Source organism: Macrosteles quadrilineatus, unplaced genomic scaffold, assembly GCF_028750875.1.
Source record: "Macrosteles quadrilineatus isolate MER2022 unplaced genomic scaffold, UCM_ALF_1.0 Scaffold_2__2_contigs__length_208266976, whole genome shotgun sequence".
NCBI lineage: Eukaryota > Metazoa > Arthropoda > Insecta > Hemiptera > Cicadellidae > Macrosteles > Macrosteles quadrilineatus.
The window spans coordinates 152,903,234-152,916,368 of record NW_026542595.1 but is presented as its reverse complement, the minus strand read 5'-3'; the positions used below and the strand labels follow the sequence as shown (position 1 = coordinate 152,916,368).

General features: G+C 34.4%; 1 protein-coding gene across 1 annotated transcript; it reads right to left on the bottom strand.

The window, feature by feature from the left end:
- Window positions 1-4,324: 4,324 nt before the first annotated feature.
- Window positions 4,325-12,671, bottom strand: LOC128986255 (cuticle protein 19-like). Its single transcript, XM_054406517.1, has 3 exons — window positions 12,628-12,671; window positions 5,434-5,565; window positions 4,325-4,967 (listed from the first exon to the last, which is right to left on the bottom strand). The coding sequence occupies exons 1-3, from the start codon at window positions 12,643-12,645 to the stop codon at window positions 4,719-4,721; spliced, it is 399 nt and encodes a 132-aa protein (XP_054262492.1). The 5' UTR covers window positions 12,646-12,671; the 3' UTR covers window positions 4,325-4,718.
- Between the last annotated feature and the right edge of the window lie 464 nt (window positions 12,672-13,135).

The window sequence follows — 13,135 nt, the reverse complement described above, 5'->3', positions numbered from 1 at the left end:
ACTGTAACGATAACCTTATTTTCGTGTAGATTTAAACAAATAAATATTCTATCATGGACATCTGTTATGATGTAAACTAATGTAGGCCTAAACTTGTAAAAGTTCAGGCAATTGACAAAATAATTCAGCAGAAACTCTGAAATTTTAAAAGCCTACGAACGAATGGCTTTCACGGGATAACATCCAAACCCGCACAAAGTACATTTACAGGAGAAGAGCCTTAAACTGATAATCAATATGCCTATACAAATAAAATATTTAGGGGTCGATTTGCTGCACACAAAAATCCAACAAATTATTTAAGAATACAAAAATAATAAATAGCACTATAGCTGTAGGATAAAAGTGAAAGGTTAGATAAATAGCAATATATTGGATTACTTACAACGCCTGACAAGGAGGAGTAGTTTGTCCTGTACGATCTTTTGCACCAAGCCCCGTCAGCAACCACGGTGATAAGCGGCGTGCCGTCCTTATCAAGGTCGCCGTCCTCTCGCGCCAGCCGTGCCTCCTCTGCAGCCGCTGCTTCCATCTCCAACAACGCCGTTGCTGTCCAACCCGCTGACACCTTCTCTTCATACTTTTTAAACGTTTTTTGTGACATTGGTGGTATGTCGAGGGCACTTAAAAACTCCTCTACCTGAGCATGACCACCGCCAGTTGTAACCGTCCCACAAACAGCACCAGTGTTCACATCCATCAGTTTTTCATTATTTAATTCAGTCCACAAAGTACTTTGGTAAGAGCACATTTTACATTTGACACCGAATCCACTTTTGATGCCGACCCTCTTCTCCGAAACTATTTCAAAATCAGCGAATTTGCAGCCAAATGGGCTGTGATTGTCCAACTGTTTTATTTGTTTAAAAAGGTCCCCAATATTCACTATTCTTCTACCACTAATTCTTGTCCCACACTCTTCATCATCCACACAGCTTACTTGTTGAAGCATACAATTAGTCAGATTTCCCCCTTCAAGCTGCTGATCTGTAGAATTTCCATCTTCTGCTTGCCTTCTAAAACAAATACAAATTGAGTTAACATTTTATTTCTTTAGTGATTTGTTCAAGTAAATACAAAATTCCATCACACACCCTACATCTATCAAATAAACCATACAGCCACATACTAAGTTTCATCCAAGTATATGTTCGATAGTACAAGCAATAATACAATTTGAATTATTCTCCACAAGAAAACATTTTATGAATGCCCATTGATGAATGCAATCATTGACTATATAACACTATGCAATTAATGAATGCCCATCTCCACTTGTCTTGTTTGATTTGTTCAATTTAGCAATTAATTTCATTCATGATATCCCCATGACATTTGAGGTCCGTTTATCAGACCGCGTTGTACCAGGGTGATAATTTAGAGATGCAAACATGTAGGCCTAAACAAAACAATTACAGTTTGTAGTTAGAACTATTCTTTATTATAACAAATGTATGTTTTTTTAATGAATTGAATTAGGAAATGAATTTTTCAATTATCAATTATCAATTATGAATTACCAGTACTGTAATTATTTTATAGCGTACACAATTATTTGGGATGCGGAATTATGTAAAATGTTTTGTTCAAGTCATGTTCAGTTTGGCAGTAGGCTAAACGTTTTCTAAGTTTTTATTAAATTTATATTCATTGCTGTACAAATGTCCTGAATCCCGGATAAATGGAACGACGTAAGATCGTGGAATTTGTACATGTACCGTTCCATCCGCGTTGGGAAACAAAAGAGTCAAGGGTAGGGGTGAAAGTGGATGTCTATTGTTTGGCGTACGGTGACAGTGAAGCGACTTTACAGCCGTGAGGTTCTTGACCTAGACCTAGTCGAGCCTAGAGCTATAATGGAAAAGCGCGCGAAAAAACACCTACGCCCTCATCTCAGTCACACTGACATGCGTTGATACAACAATGTTGTGTGTACATTACATGACGGCTGGAGAGGACATGGTCCTAAAACAGCTTCAGTCCAGTGGTGTTTGGCTCACTAGAGTGAAACTTCACTAAACTAACTAACTTAATTAATTGTTCATAATTTGACTTCAGAATTGATTGAATTATATAAATCAAAATATAAGGTCAAAAATAGTTTATACATAACATTTTCAAATTATTAAAAGTTTATACTGAAGCTTAAGGTATTTCATGTATAAATTAAATTTAACGACGGCAAGTGCTTAAGTTATATGAATGATTATGTTTGACGATTGGCGATAAAAAGGATTTTAAAATGGGGTTGAAACCCAGAAACTAGTCATCCACAGCATCCCATAAGGGCTATAAATAATTCACAAATTACAGCTTGCCTTCTCTTTTCATTGTACTGAACTAGTGCTGGGTTTAATCTTCTTTTCTTGCGATGAGCTGATAAGGTGAGTCTCGCTTTTCCCATTTGTACACAATAAAACACTTTGTTGAACAGTAAAACAACTAGCCTATTTATTTAAGGTGATTACTACGGCAAAACACTAGAAAAATATTTATTTACAACACTAGACTTATAAAACATTTATAATATCATTAAAAACTACTACGCTTTTAATGCAACTATAATTATAACAGGCAAAATATTAGCACGTCTCTTCACAGTAGTCGGTCACGCACGAATGAATAATGTTGTGAACATTCAAAATTATATTCTTAGCGCCACCAATGGAGCCTATTTGACGTCATGACAGTAAGCGACGGTGGTGCTATCCTTCAGCCCTTCACGGCACTACTACGACACTATTTATTTCGAGAGCGTTCTCCGCCTACTACTACTTGATGAGGTGAATTCATAAAACTGAATTTAAACATGTTTGGAATAAATTATCATCCATTTTTTTTACTATAGAGACCTTCCCCATGAAATTATCTTTATAATGGTATAGTTTTCAAAAAAATTTACAGTCGCAGGAAAATATAAACCCCTACCGCGTTTACGAAAAATATCGGAGTTTCTTATGGGTACATTGATCTTAAATAAAAATTATAGACCGATAATATTGACAGATAATAAAAAAATCAACCTTCCACTACCGATAGGACACTAAGTGCTCGGTTTCTATAGTGAAAGTTATTTAGATTCGTGACAGGTACTTTTTAAAACGCAGTTTTAAGCAATTCCCCCATGTTATAAGTGGTGGCAGCGGCGTAAGGCCTGCGGCTGACTCCTGCGCCCTCTTAAACGGCGAAAACTAGAGGTCAATATCGCACCCCTAATCAAAATGGCAGTCATTTTGAAATATCCCTTATTAACTTTTTAACAGGTTATAGCAGTAAAACTAAACTCAGCATACCTTTATTTAAAAAAATAATTCACCTTTTGGTCAGTATTAAAATATGCAATTTTTTAAGTAACCTGGAGGTGTCCAGACTTGCTTGCTCATCCTAAATAATTAAATTGGCTGCCATTTTGATTGGGGGGCAGTATTGACCTCTGGTTTGCGCCATTCAATTTCTCTTGATAAACCCTTTAAAATGAGGGGTCACATAATAGGTGTTTACATTTGAAAATTTGGGGCTGCCCGCAAAATACCCCATTTTGGGGGATGGGGCAAATTTGTAACTTTGATGAAAAAGTGCAATTCCTTATGTTGTAAATATGTGTTGAGTTTGGTTTTCCTACTGCAACGCGTTAAAAAGTTAACAAGGGGGTTCCAGACTTTTGCCTAACCCTGTATGTTGGGGGGGGGGGGGTATACCGGGGACCGGGGGTAGTTTTAAAAATAGTGTTTCAAAATGTTCTTGCAAGTTTTCAAAATAAATCTTTTACATTGGAAAACTAAATATTTTCTTCGGTTCCTCATATGTTAGCAAGGTAACATATGAAAAAAAAACTCAATAATACTACTTAATAATATATAGTAATAATTATAGTTTACTCAATAATGTTAAAACTATTTCCAATGAACAAAGGAAAAACGTAGTCATGTCAGTTAAGTACCTTTAGAATGTAAGAAGTAGTTATTATAATCAATTATTATACTCAATTCCGTTATTTTTGTAAAAAAACTCTTGATTAATTGAATCGAGGTGGACTTATTCCTAGTGCAGTCATAAAATAGTTGATAATAAGCAACTTTCTCAAAAAACAACACAAAAATCAGACTGAAATTGGCTAGGTAGCTGACTCGCTTTAGTCCTCCCCTAGCAATCAAAAGGTCACAAGCAACATCAACAAGGTCACAAGTACTTATCTTGATAAGAGTCGGTTAGCTTTTTGATATTTCGAAACAGGACGTTTCATTTGAGTTGCATTTAAAACCACTCTGAATATGATCAAAGAAATATTAACTAATTGATAGGGATCATACGACTGAAACCAACATTTACATTAAAATAGTGTTTATTCAATCCTGTTGATACAAAATGAGCAAAGCTAAATACAAAAATATACCTATACTATATACATAAGAAGCAGTTCCGTGAACACAGGTACAAGTGACACAATAACTAGCCAAACATCCACTTGGAACTTGAGGAACTTAGGAAACGAATATAAGAAAATGGATTAGGGGAATTCGAAAACGAATACTATATAAAGATAAATAATCTAAAAAGGGTCATCGTCAAGTCACAGAATACTTCTGAATCAAAACAAGTTTATCTCACTCGAATTCCGTCAGGCAATATTGTAGTTTTCCAAAGAGGAAATCCACAAAATTTGCTTTACCAAAGAGGAATTTTTCTCAACGTCACAGTAGAGGCATTGATTATAGAAGTTAGTGGTAGTAGGGAGAGTGGTACGCAGGGGCTGCATGAGGATGTACTGCGTGTCCTGTCTTGTGTACAACTGCGTTGAAACCGTTGTGGTCATCGGCTGTGTACGAGACTGTACGGATGGTGCCGTCGGGTTCGACCAGACTGTACTCTCCCTTGACCACATCACCGTCTCTTTCTTCCCATTGGTTCTTGACGTCTCCCGTATGGAAGTCCTTTACACCATAGTTGTAGGAGTATTTCGGATGAGCCTGCAAATAAGATAATGATTAAGTTTACTGTAGGATATATCCTCTGATATTATATTTAGAGGTAGCACTGTAGTTTAGAGTTTGGCTTCTCAAAATGTTTAATCTCAAAATTCTTCTTTAATTTTGTTTTAGCGATTTCCCATTAGAAATACGTTAAGTAGTAATGCTCTATGAGAATTGTTTTTTCCACCACTTTATATTTGACTGTGTTACTGTGTAGGCCTAAGCTACTGTTAAAACCTATAGCAAACATGATTGCACAATTGTTGGGCAAACAAAGATTCATTTCACAACATTAAAACTGACAGTTGGTCAGATGAAATATTATTATAAAACATCATTATAACTTGCCATAGAGGAGAACACTGATAGCAAGACTCTCAAGGGAATCATCAAACAAGACTTGCTATCGAGAGTCTTGTTATTGAGGTTCTACTGTATTTGGCATTTTCCCCACAAGACTTACATAGTAGTCGATAGCTGGCTGGATATGTTTTACGTAGGGTAGAGGTGCGGCGTAGACTGGAGCTAAGGGGTGAGCGTACCCTCCTAAATACCCTCCTTGGGCTACCACGGCTAGCACCAGCACACACAGGATCTGTGAACATTTTTGATATCTATAAATTTTAACTGTCCCACCTTCACATCTTAAGACACTAGGTTATAGCCTGATCTAATGCAGATTTCAGGCAAGGCCTAGAGTGTTGTGGTATCACCATATTGAGAAAAGCCATTGGTGATCGGTGGGGTTTGAACCCAGGATCTCGGGGACCGAAGTGCCACGCTCTACAACTTGCTCCCTAGTGATAAATATTGCAGGGCTGAGAAAGAATGTGCTCACCAAGAATGGTGACCCATAAAAATAATACGGGAAATAAAAAAATTAACAAGGTTGTAAAAGGTGTTAGACAGCTAAAAACGTCCGAATAACTGTGGTTAGGCCTCATCAAAAAAACTAGAGGTCGATAAGTGGTCGAAAACTCGACAAAAAAAACTTATAGGGTGCAAACTTCTCTAATTTCACCCCAGCTGTAAATAAAACATGTGATTGGAATGTCTTCCATTTGTTTTGATTTTCTGTTTGTATTCCGTCACCACTATGGCAACCCATAAGGCCCATGTTAATTACTTTAAATTTTATATTCATTTTTGTGCTTTTTTTGAGCCTATTTTAATTTATAAAGGGATTCTGCACATCTACATTAAAATATATTTCTAACAGTGTGCTTAGATTGTTTTTGCTATAAACTAATCAACTCTACAAAAAGTAATAATAAATCTTTCTAATTTTTGTATCGTCATTTTTTTTGTAATGCAAAAAATAAACTCAAACACATATTCATAATCGTAGTTTTATGAAAACAATTTTATATTTTAATACAATTCTATAGTTTGACATAAAGTAAGTCAAATCACTGACCAACATTTTCTCCAACTATCTTCAAACAAGACAGTTTCAAACGACATACCGAAATCACGCGTTTTCTATTTGATCTCAATTAATCCGGTTTTGAGGAAAAGCGACACGAGACCTGCAATCTCGCATTATTTTCACTAGTTGCGACGATCCGTAATGCAGTCCACTCACGGCTAAGTGTTTAGATTTTATGTCCAGCTTTCTCTAAACTTTCGCAGAACTGGAAGGTGGACACGGTGTCACAAAACCATCCTAGACAATGACCTTGAGAAAGTGGCATCATCTGGAGTACCTACACGCGGTACTTCGAAGAATCATCCTACTAAAACTGTAGTCATCGATTATAACAGCAGGACTGTACGGAAGCGTCAACTATGAGTTTTGTTTTGGATTTGCAAATCCATAATATTTCGATTACGTATATGTTTGATATATTTATTACTAGCTGTAACCCGCGGGCTTTGCCCCGTTTAACTTCTTAATTTTCAAGATTATCTCGTTCGCATGGCTCAATCACGTCCTGGTTGAAGTTTGTTCGCTACGCTCACTCACCTTTAGGTTAGAGCTCGTTCGCTACGCTCACTCACCTTTAGGTTGGAGCTCGTTCGCTGCGCTCACTTGCCTTCAGGTTAGCTCGTTCGCTACGCTAACTCGCCTCCAGGTTGAAGTTCGTTCGCTACGCTCACTCACCTTTTGGTTGCAAATTAGCTGTTGTCATAAATGTAAAAGAAATAATAGTGCTGCACCCTGTTGGTAATTTTTGTAACTTTAATGCTATTGGACATCACAGAACAGAACCAACTTGTTTAATTGAAACAGCTGTTAAGATTCAATAATTTCATTTCTCATAAGGTTAACATAGGAAACTCCAGAGCCACTGGGGCGGAGCCCGAAAGGATTTTTGAAATAAGAATATGCCTATATGTTAATCGGGAATGTGAGCTATCATCATGCCAAATTTCAGCCCAATCCGACCAGTATTTTTCGCGTTCACTTGTCACAAACATACATCCATACATCCATACATCCATCCATCCAAACTTTCTCATTTATAATATTAGTAGGATTTTAAGCCTACAGTTCAAAACTCAATAACTTAGGATGATAGATTTTAATCGACTAACAGCTGTATATCAATGTTAAGTCGAGTCAGAATGAGAAGTTATTTTCTGTAGTATTAACAATCAAGAGGTGTGCTAATCAAGTACAGTTTCACAATTTTTATAGGACATATTTTGTACAAACCTTAAGACACTACATACTTTACACTTTATTTATATTCTTTAGGTTACATGTATTTCATCTGCAAATTTTATTTATAGAAAACATTTTCCTGAATATTAATGTCCGGATAAGAAAATTAAAAACAACAATTTCTTCTTTGTAAATGGAACCTAATAACAATAGTTGCAGGAAATCAAAATTACAATGAACACGTCAAATATAAAATAAAATTAAATTTTACATTTAAAAAAATGATACTACGCATACTTTACAACATGGCAAATAATGTTTTTTTGTTAATTGCTGTTTCCTAATTTTATACATATTCCCCTTGAATATGGTTTTCCCATAACCCATTATGAGCTTATGTACTGACTTCAGAGAATTTTACATTAAAACAGTTTTGATCGTTTTATATTAAAATTTGTAAATTGTCATGGCTGCGAATATGGATTAAGTATGGATTAAAAGACTTTTCCGTGAATTTGCGGTTACCAAATACAAGACAGAGCTGGCGAATCACTTTACGAAAACATGCAAACCTTCTATTTTTCTATTAAGTAAACCACATGTCACAACTTCCTCAACTTTCCAATATTTTTTCCAAAACATAGACAGCGTTTCCCGCTTTACGCAAAAGTCCGGCTGTGTTTACCAAACGGAAGGATTCGGACCTCGCACGCACCTGCTTGGGCCAAGTTGCATCACTGTGTTTACACGGAATAACAATCAAGTGACCAGTGGCTTCCGCCACAATCAGCCATTTTGTCTCCGTACCCGCGTCGGCGGGAATTTTAAACAGTTATGTCACAGTTGCTCTACTGGCCTACTGTTGGAGGTTGCGCGAAAACTATACATAAAGTCATATATCACCGGTCTTTAGTACAAATGGGTCGCTGATTATGTAAACGGTCAGCAAGGCCATTGCTTTCAAGATGGCTGTTGAGTTTTGTATTTAGGTTCTTTGAACTTTTAAGAAATTTGTATAAGTTTACAGCACCATTTTAATGAATGTTCTTTCAGATCAGATTTAAATCTCTTTGCTCATGACTGTCATGTGTTCGTTGTTTCAAACGAGCACTTTTATCATCGTACTATACTAACCATACACTGTATTTAATTTAACAAAATTTAATTGAATGGTTTGACTTAAATATCGTGTTATCAAGAGTGTAATTCTTTGTGTGATTTAAGATCTTTTAAGTATTACAAACTCAACCGCATGCTGATGGTTTTAATCGTTGTATTTGTATTATCCCCCCTAGGTAAAGATCGAATGTTTGCTTCAGTTCGTGTGAGGAGTTTTTTTTTTACGAAACTATAAGAATGTGCAAAGAAATATTAATTTAAGCTACATTTAGTAAATACAGTATGTCACCAAAATAATTACAGGTTTGTAATATTTTACTGATTTATGTTAGTATAATATTGCCAAATAACCATTAATTTGATCTTTTTCCTAAATTAAAATAAGAGTTTTTTTTTTTTGCTGTTGTTTCTAAAATACATAACCATTTCCTTGGTATTGTCGAGAACAAAACGTTATGATTTAAGTTTTAAAGTAAGCCTTAGGTTGTGTTCAATTTAAGTTAGTTACCAAACTAAAAAAACACCTACTAATCTTACTTACTAAATAATCTTGTATAATACCACTCATTTTATCTATACAACTAAGACAAAATATACTGAAATTCGTGTTTATGCATTTATGTAAATAATATTTGTTACACGACATCTTCTTTAAAATAAAGTTATGATATTTTTGCGAACAGTCTATACTTGCTAAACACATCTTTTTCTTTATTTTAGTCTCCTAAATTTTTCCAAAAATGTTTTAAACCAAATAAAAATTAAATATGTGCTTTTTCAAATCATTCTTGATGGAAATATTTCGAACTGCCATACTATTGGCTGGATAATCTGTACTCAAGCTGAACAAATAGTATTGCAAATGAGAGATATACTATAGGGAAACACTGTTGCCAATATCTATGTTTATTGATATTCATTGATGTCGCCTGTAGACGGTGAGATGCAAAATGAACTCTGTATCCTAATTGCCTATCAGAGTCAAGAAGGCGTTGTGCTCGGTACTGCTGCAGTCTTTTATTGGTTAGTTACTACAGTTCCGAAAGGCATAAAGCAATATAAGCACAAAAATGAATTTTGAAATTTTAAAAGATTTATAACATGGGCCTTATTGGTTGCCATGCTGGTTACAAAATAACAACGCAATTTAAACAGAGAATGAAAACAAATGGAAGAATTGCAATCAAATTTTTTTTATTGACATCGTGGGGTGAAAATAGAGAGGTAACAGTATTACCATACATATTTTTTTACGACCACTAGTATGGATTAAACCACGACCCGGTGTCCCACTCTACCTAATGTATACAGTATATAGCTGTATAGCAGCTGTGTATCAGCATATAGCTGCTAAGAATAGAATATGATACAATTTTTAGGGTAGTTTCCTTAAGAGAGTATACTCTTAATTTAATAACCTTGTCCGAAAATTCTTACGTTAAACGTGATTGATACAATTAAGGATTCGCAGCTCATGTCGAATACAACAATTAACTAATTTTATATTAAATGCATTTATATTTTTTTAATATTTTTACGCATTCCCCCAGAATTCTCGCTGCGGCATCTAAAACCATTCCTCAATTTGTAAAGAAAAAAATACTGAGTAATCAAAATATATTTTTACCATTCCTCTACATTTTATAAAAGCAAGAAATCAAACATGTTATTTAAAATTTTTGGCATCGGTACATCATTTTAAAATATATGTTTTTAAGATTTAGTAATCTCAATTATTTTCCTTTACAGGTAGGCTACAGGTACTAAACAAAAAATTGAAAAATAAATATAAAAGGTCAAGAATGTCTAATTTCTATGCGATTTTGTAAATGTTATTCGTAATAGTTATATCTATCCAAACAACATTAACGTTGTTTACTGACTCCCCCTAATTTGCGTCAACAATTTGGAGTTAAGGTTTCGGAAATATCCATTTTGGGTTTCCCTGAAGCCAAAACAGTGGTTTCGAAGTGATGACTATGTGGGGAAGAATGTACCAGTTTGCTGATACAGTTTAATTTTAATTTAGTCAAACCCAATAGGAAAAAAATATTGTTGATATTAAAACAATTTTTATGGTAAATAATTTATGATTGGTAATCAATATCATTCGTAAGCATTACAATAATTATTTCTAATCTAGTAATAATACGGTTCTATTGATAATTCACTAATGAACCAAACACATGAGTAAATTCAACCTTAAGCTAGAAACATAACATAGCATACACATTTTAGCATAAACACATTAGATTGCCTATGTATTTATTTTAATTGTTTAAAATCTTGTTGAAAAGAGATTTTTGAGTATTTATCAATAAAAAAATAAACGCACACAACCATTCGTAAAGCCTTTTTTCTTGATTTGGGGGAAATCATAATTAGCCTGATTCAGTGCACAATCTTGTATGTGGGTCATTAAATTACGGACGATTAGAAAATTTAGTAGAACATCAGATTCAACTAAAAGTTTTACCTTATATTTACTTTCGAAAATTCATCAACTAATTTTAATACTTGAAGCGATAATATATATATGAGACATGTTCATTGTTTTGTTCGGTTGTAATCTATATTTTTGGAATATCTGAATTTCTGCCAAACACTCAGTGATTTCATATCAAAATGATAAAATCAATTAAATCTTTGGAAGTCGCAAAAAAACTTAGGCCCGGTTTCCCCAACTCATTTAAACTTAGTTTTAAGTTAAACGGCGATTTAAACTTAGTTTAACTTTGATTTGTGTTTCCCCAAATTTAAACTAGGTATTAATCTAAGTTCAAACTAAACCACCTCTCGACTTGGTTTAACTACCGGGGATAAAATAAACTGAGTTCAAATTAGTAAATCACAACAGTAACATAACCTCAAATCAAAACAAAACGTAGGGGTTAAAACAAAAAAAATTAAAGCAACTACAAATTCATTTGGACGAAAATATGCTTGGTTTAGGGCTAGCTTATAAGTTAAGTTTTATTTACATTGTAATTTATTGTTTTTATTAAGTTCTTTTTTTACATTTGATTTTATTTCAAGTTAGGCTACTTTGATTGCAGTACTTGCCCCTTAACTCAAGCGGAAGAGTTAATATACATTTTAGAAGAAGTAGAAGATAAAGATTATGACACTTTAGTACCTAGAACAAGAGAGCCTACTTAAATAAGGGATAGAATTTACTATTTCAATAAATGGAATGAATCTGAATTTGGCAACAACTTATAATAACTTGATAACATAACCCTAAACAGTGACGTTATTCTAGCTGCATTCGCATTTTGCTGTCTGCTCTACTGAGTTGTAGCGTAGCGTTGTGGTGGTTGTAGGAAACACTAGCCCAAAGCCCACCGAAGATTCCTTACAAACACACATTCAGGATTGCCAACCGCTTGAATTGCCGTTTATCTAAAACGAAGCCAGTAAAATGTTGGAGAAACCGAACACACATTTTAAACGGAGTTTAAAAATAAACTAGTTTATTATAAACGTAGTTTACACCATTTTGGGGAAACCGGGCCTTAATGTGTTTTGTAATACAACTCACATTTAACACTGTTATAACCCTCAATGTATGTGTAAATGCATGTATTTTAATAAAACAGTGACATCCTAATTAATTATCAACCTCTATTAATACTTTTATTTATAACATTTATCTGTATGGTTCAGAAATTTTAAAAAATCATCATGATTACTCACATTTAAACGATTTACCATGAGGAAAATAGTTATTTTACTTTATTAGTACTAAATATTCTAAAAAATAAAAATCTCAAAAATATTTTAAATTAATATATTTTTACATCCTTTACCACATACTTAATTTTTAAAAACTCTGCAAAATGTCTGCGAACCCTGAATTTAAAAAATAGGCCTGCAACTAACTTAAGTCAAGAAGTTTTTTTAACTCTTTAGTACCAAATAAAAAGTTACCTGAGGTAGGAAAGCCATGATCACTTAGACTAGTCAACGGTCACTGTTCGTTGTAAGTCCGAGCATCTCTTATACAGCTGTAGTAGTGGAGGGGGTGGAGAGGGGCGTGGCGTCTCTCAAGGTCATTGATAACGCACACTCACTGCACGCAGCGCACTGCGCACCGCAAACCACACGTTACTGTGACGTAACGCATTGTCTGTGTGCGCTACGCATGCGCATTCACCTGCGCTGTCGGTCAGATTGTGATTGTAATCAGTTCAAGGTCATTTATTTTGTTATGCTTATTTGAATTCAGCTTTAAATGGTTTTTGGTTTCCAGCATTGAATATTTACCCTATAGGGTATATATTCAATGTTTCCAGTGATTCAATTTTTGGAATTAGTGGAGTTTGAGATAATGAATTGGAAGGGTTGAAATGCTTTCGTTAAACACTGATTAGAAGTTGTCTATGATAAGGCAGCATAGTATGTATCGTAAGTAGAGGATAAAATTACTCTTTTCGAC

Excerpts from the sequence above, each read along its gene's own strand:
- LOC128986255 (XM_054406517.1), bottom strand. Across the intron at positions 4,968-5,433 it reads AGCCAGCTATCGACTACTAT|GCTCATCCGAAATACTCCTA; the intron begins GTAAGTCTTGTG and ends TCTTATTTGCAG.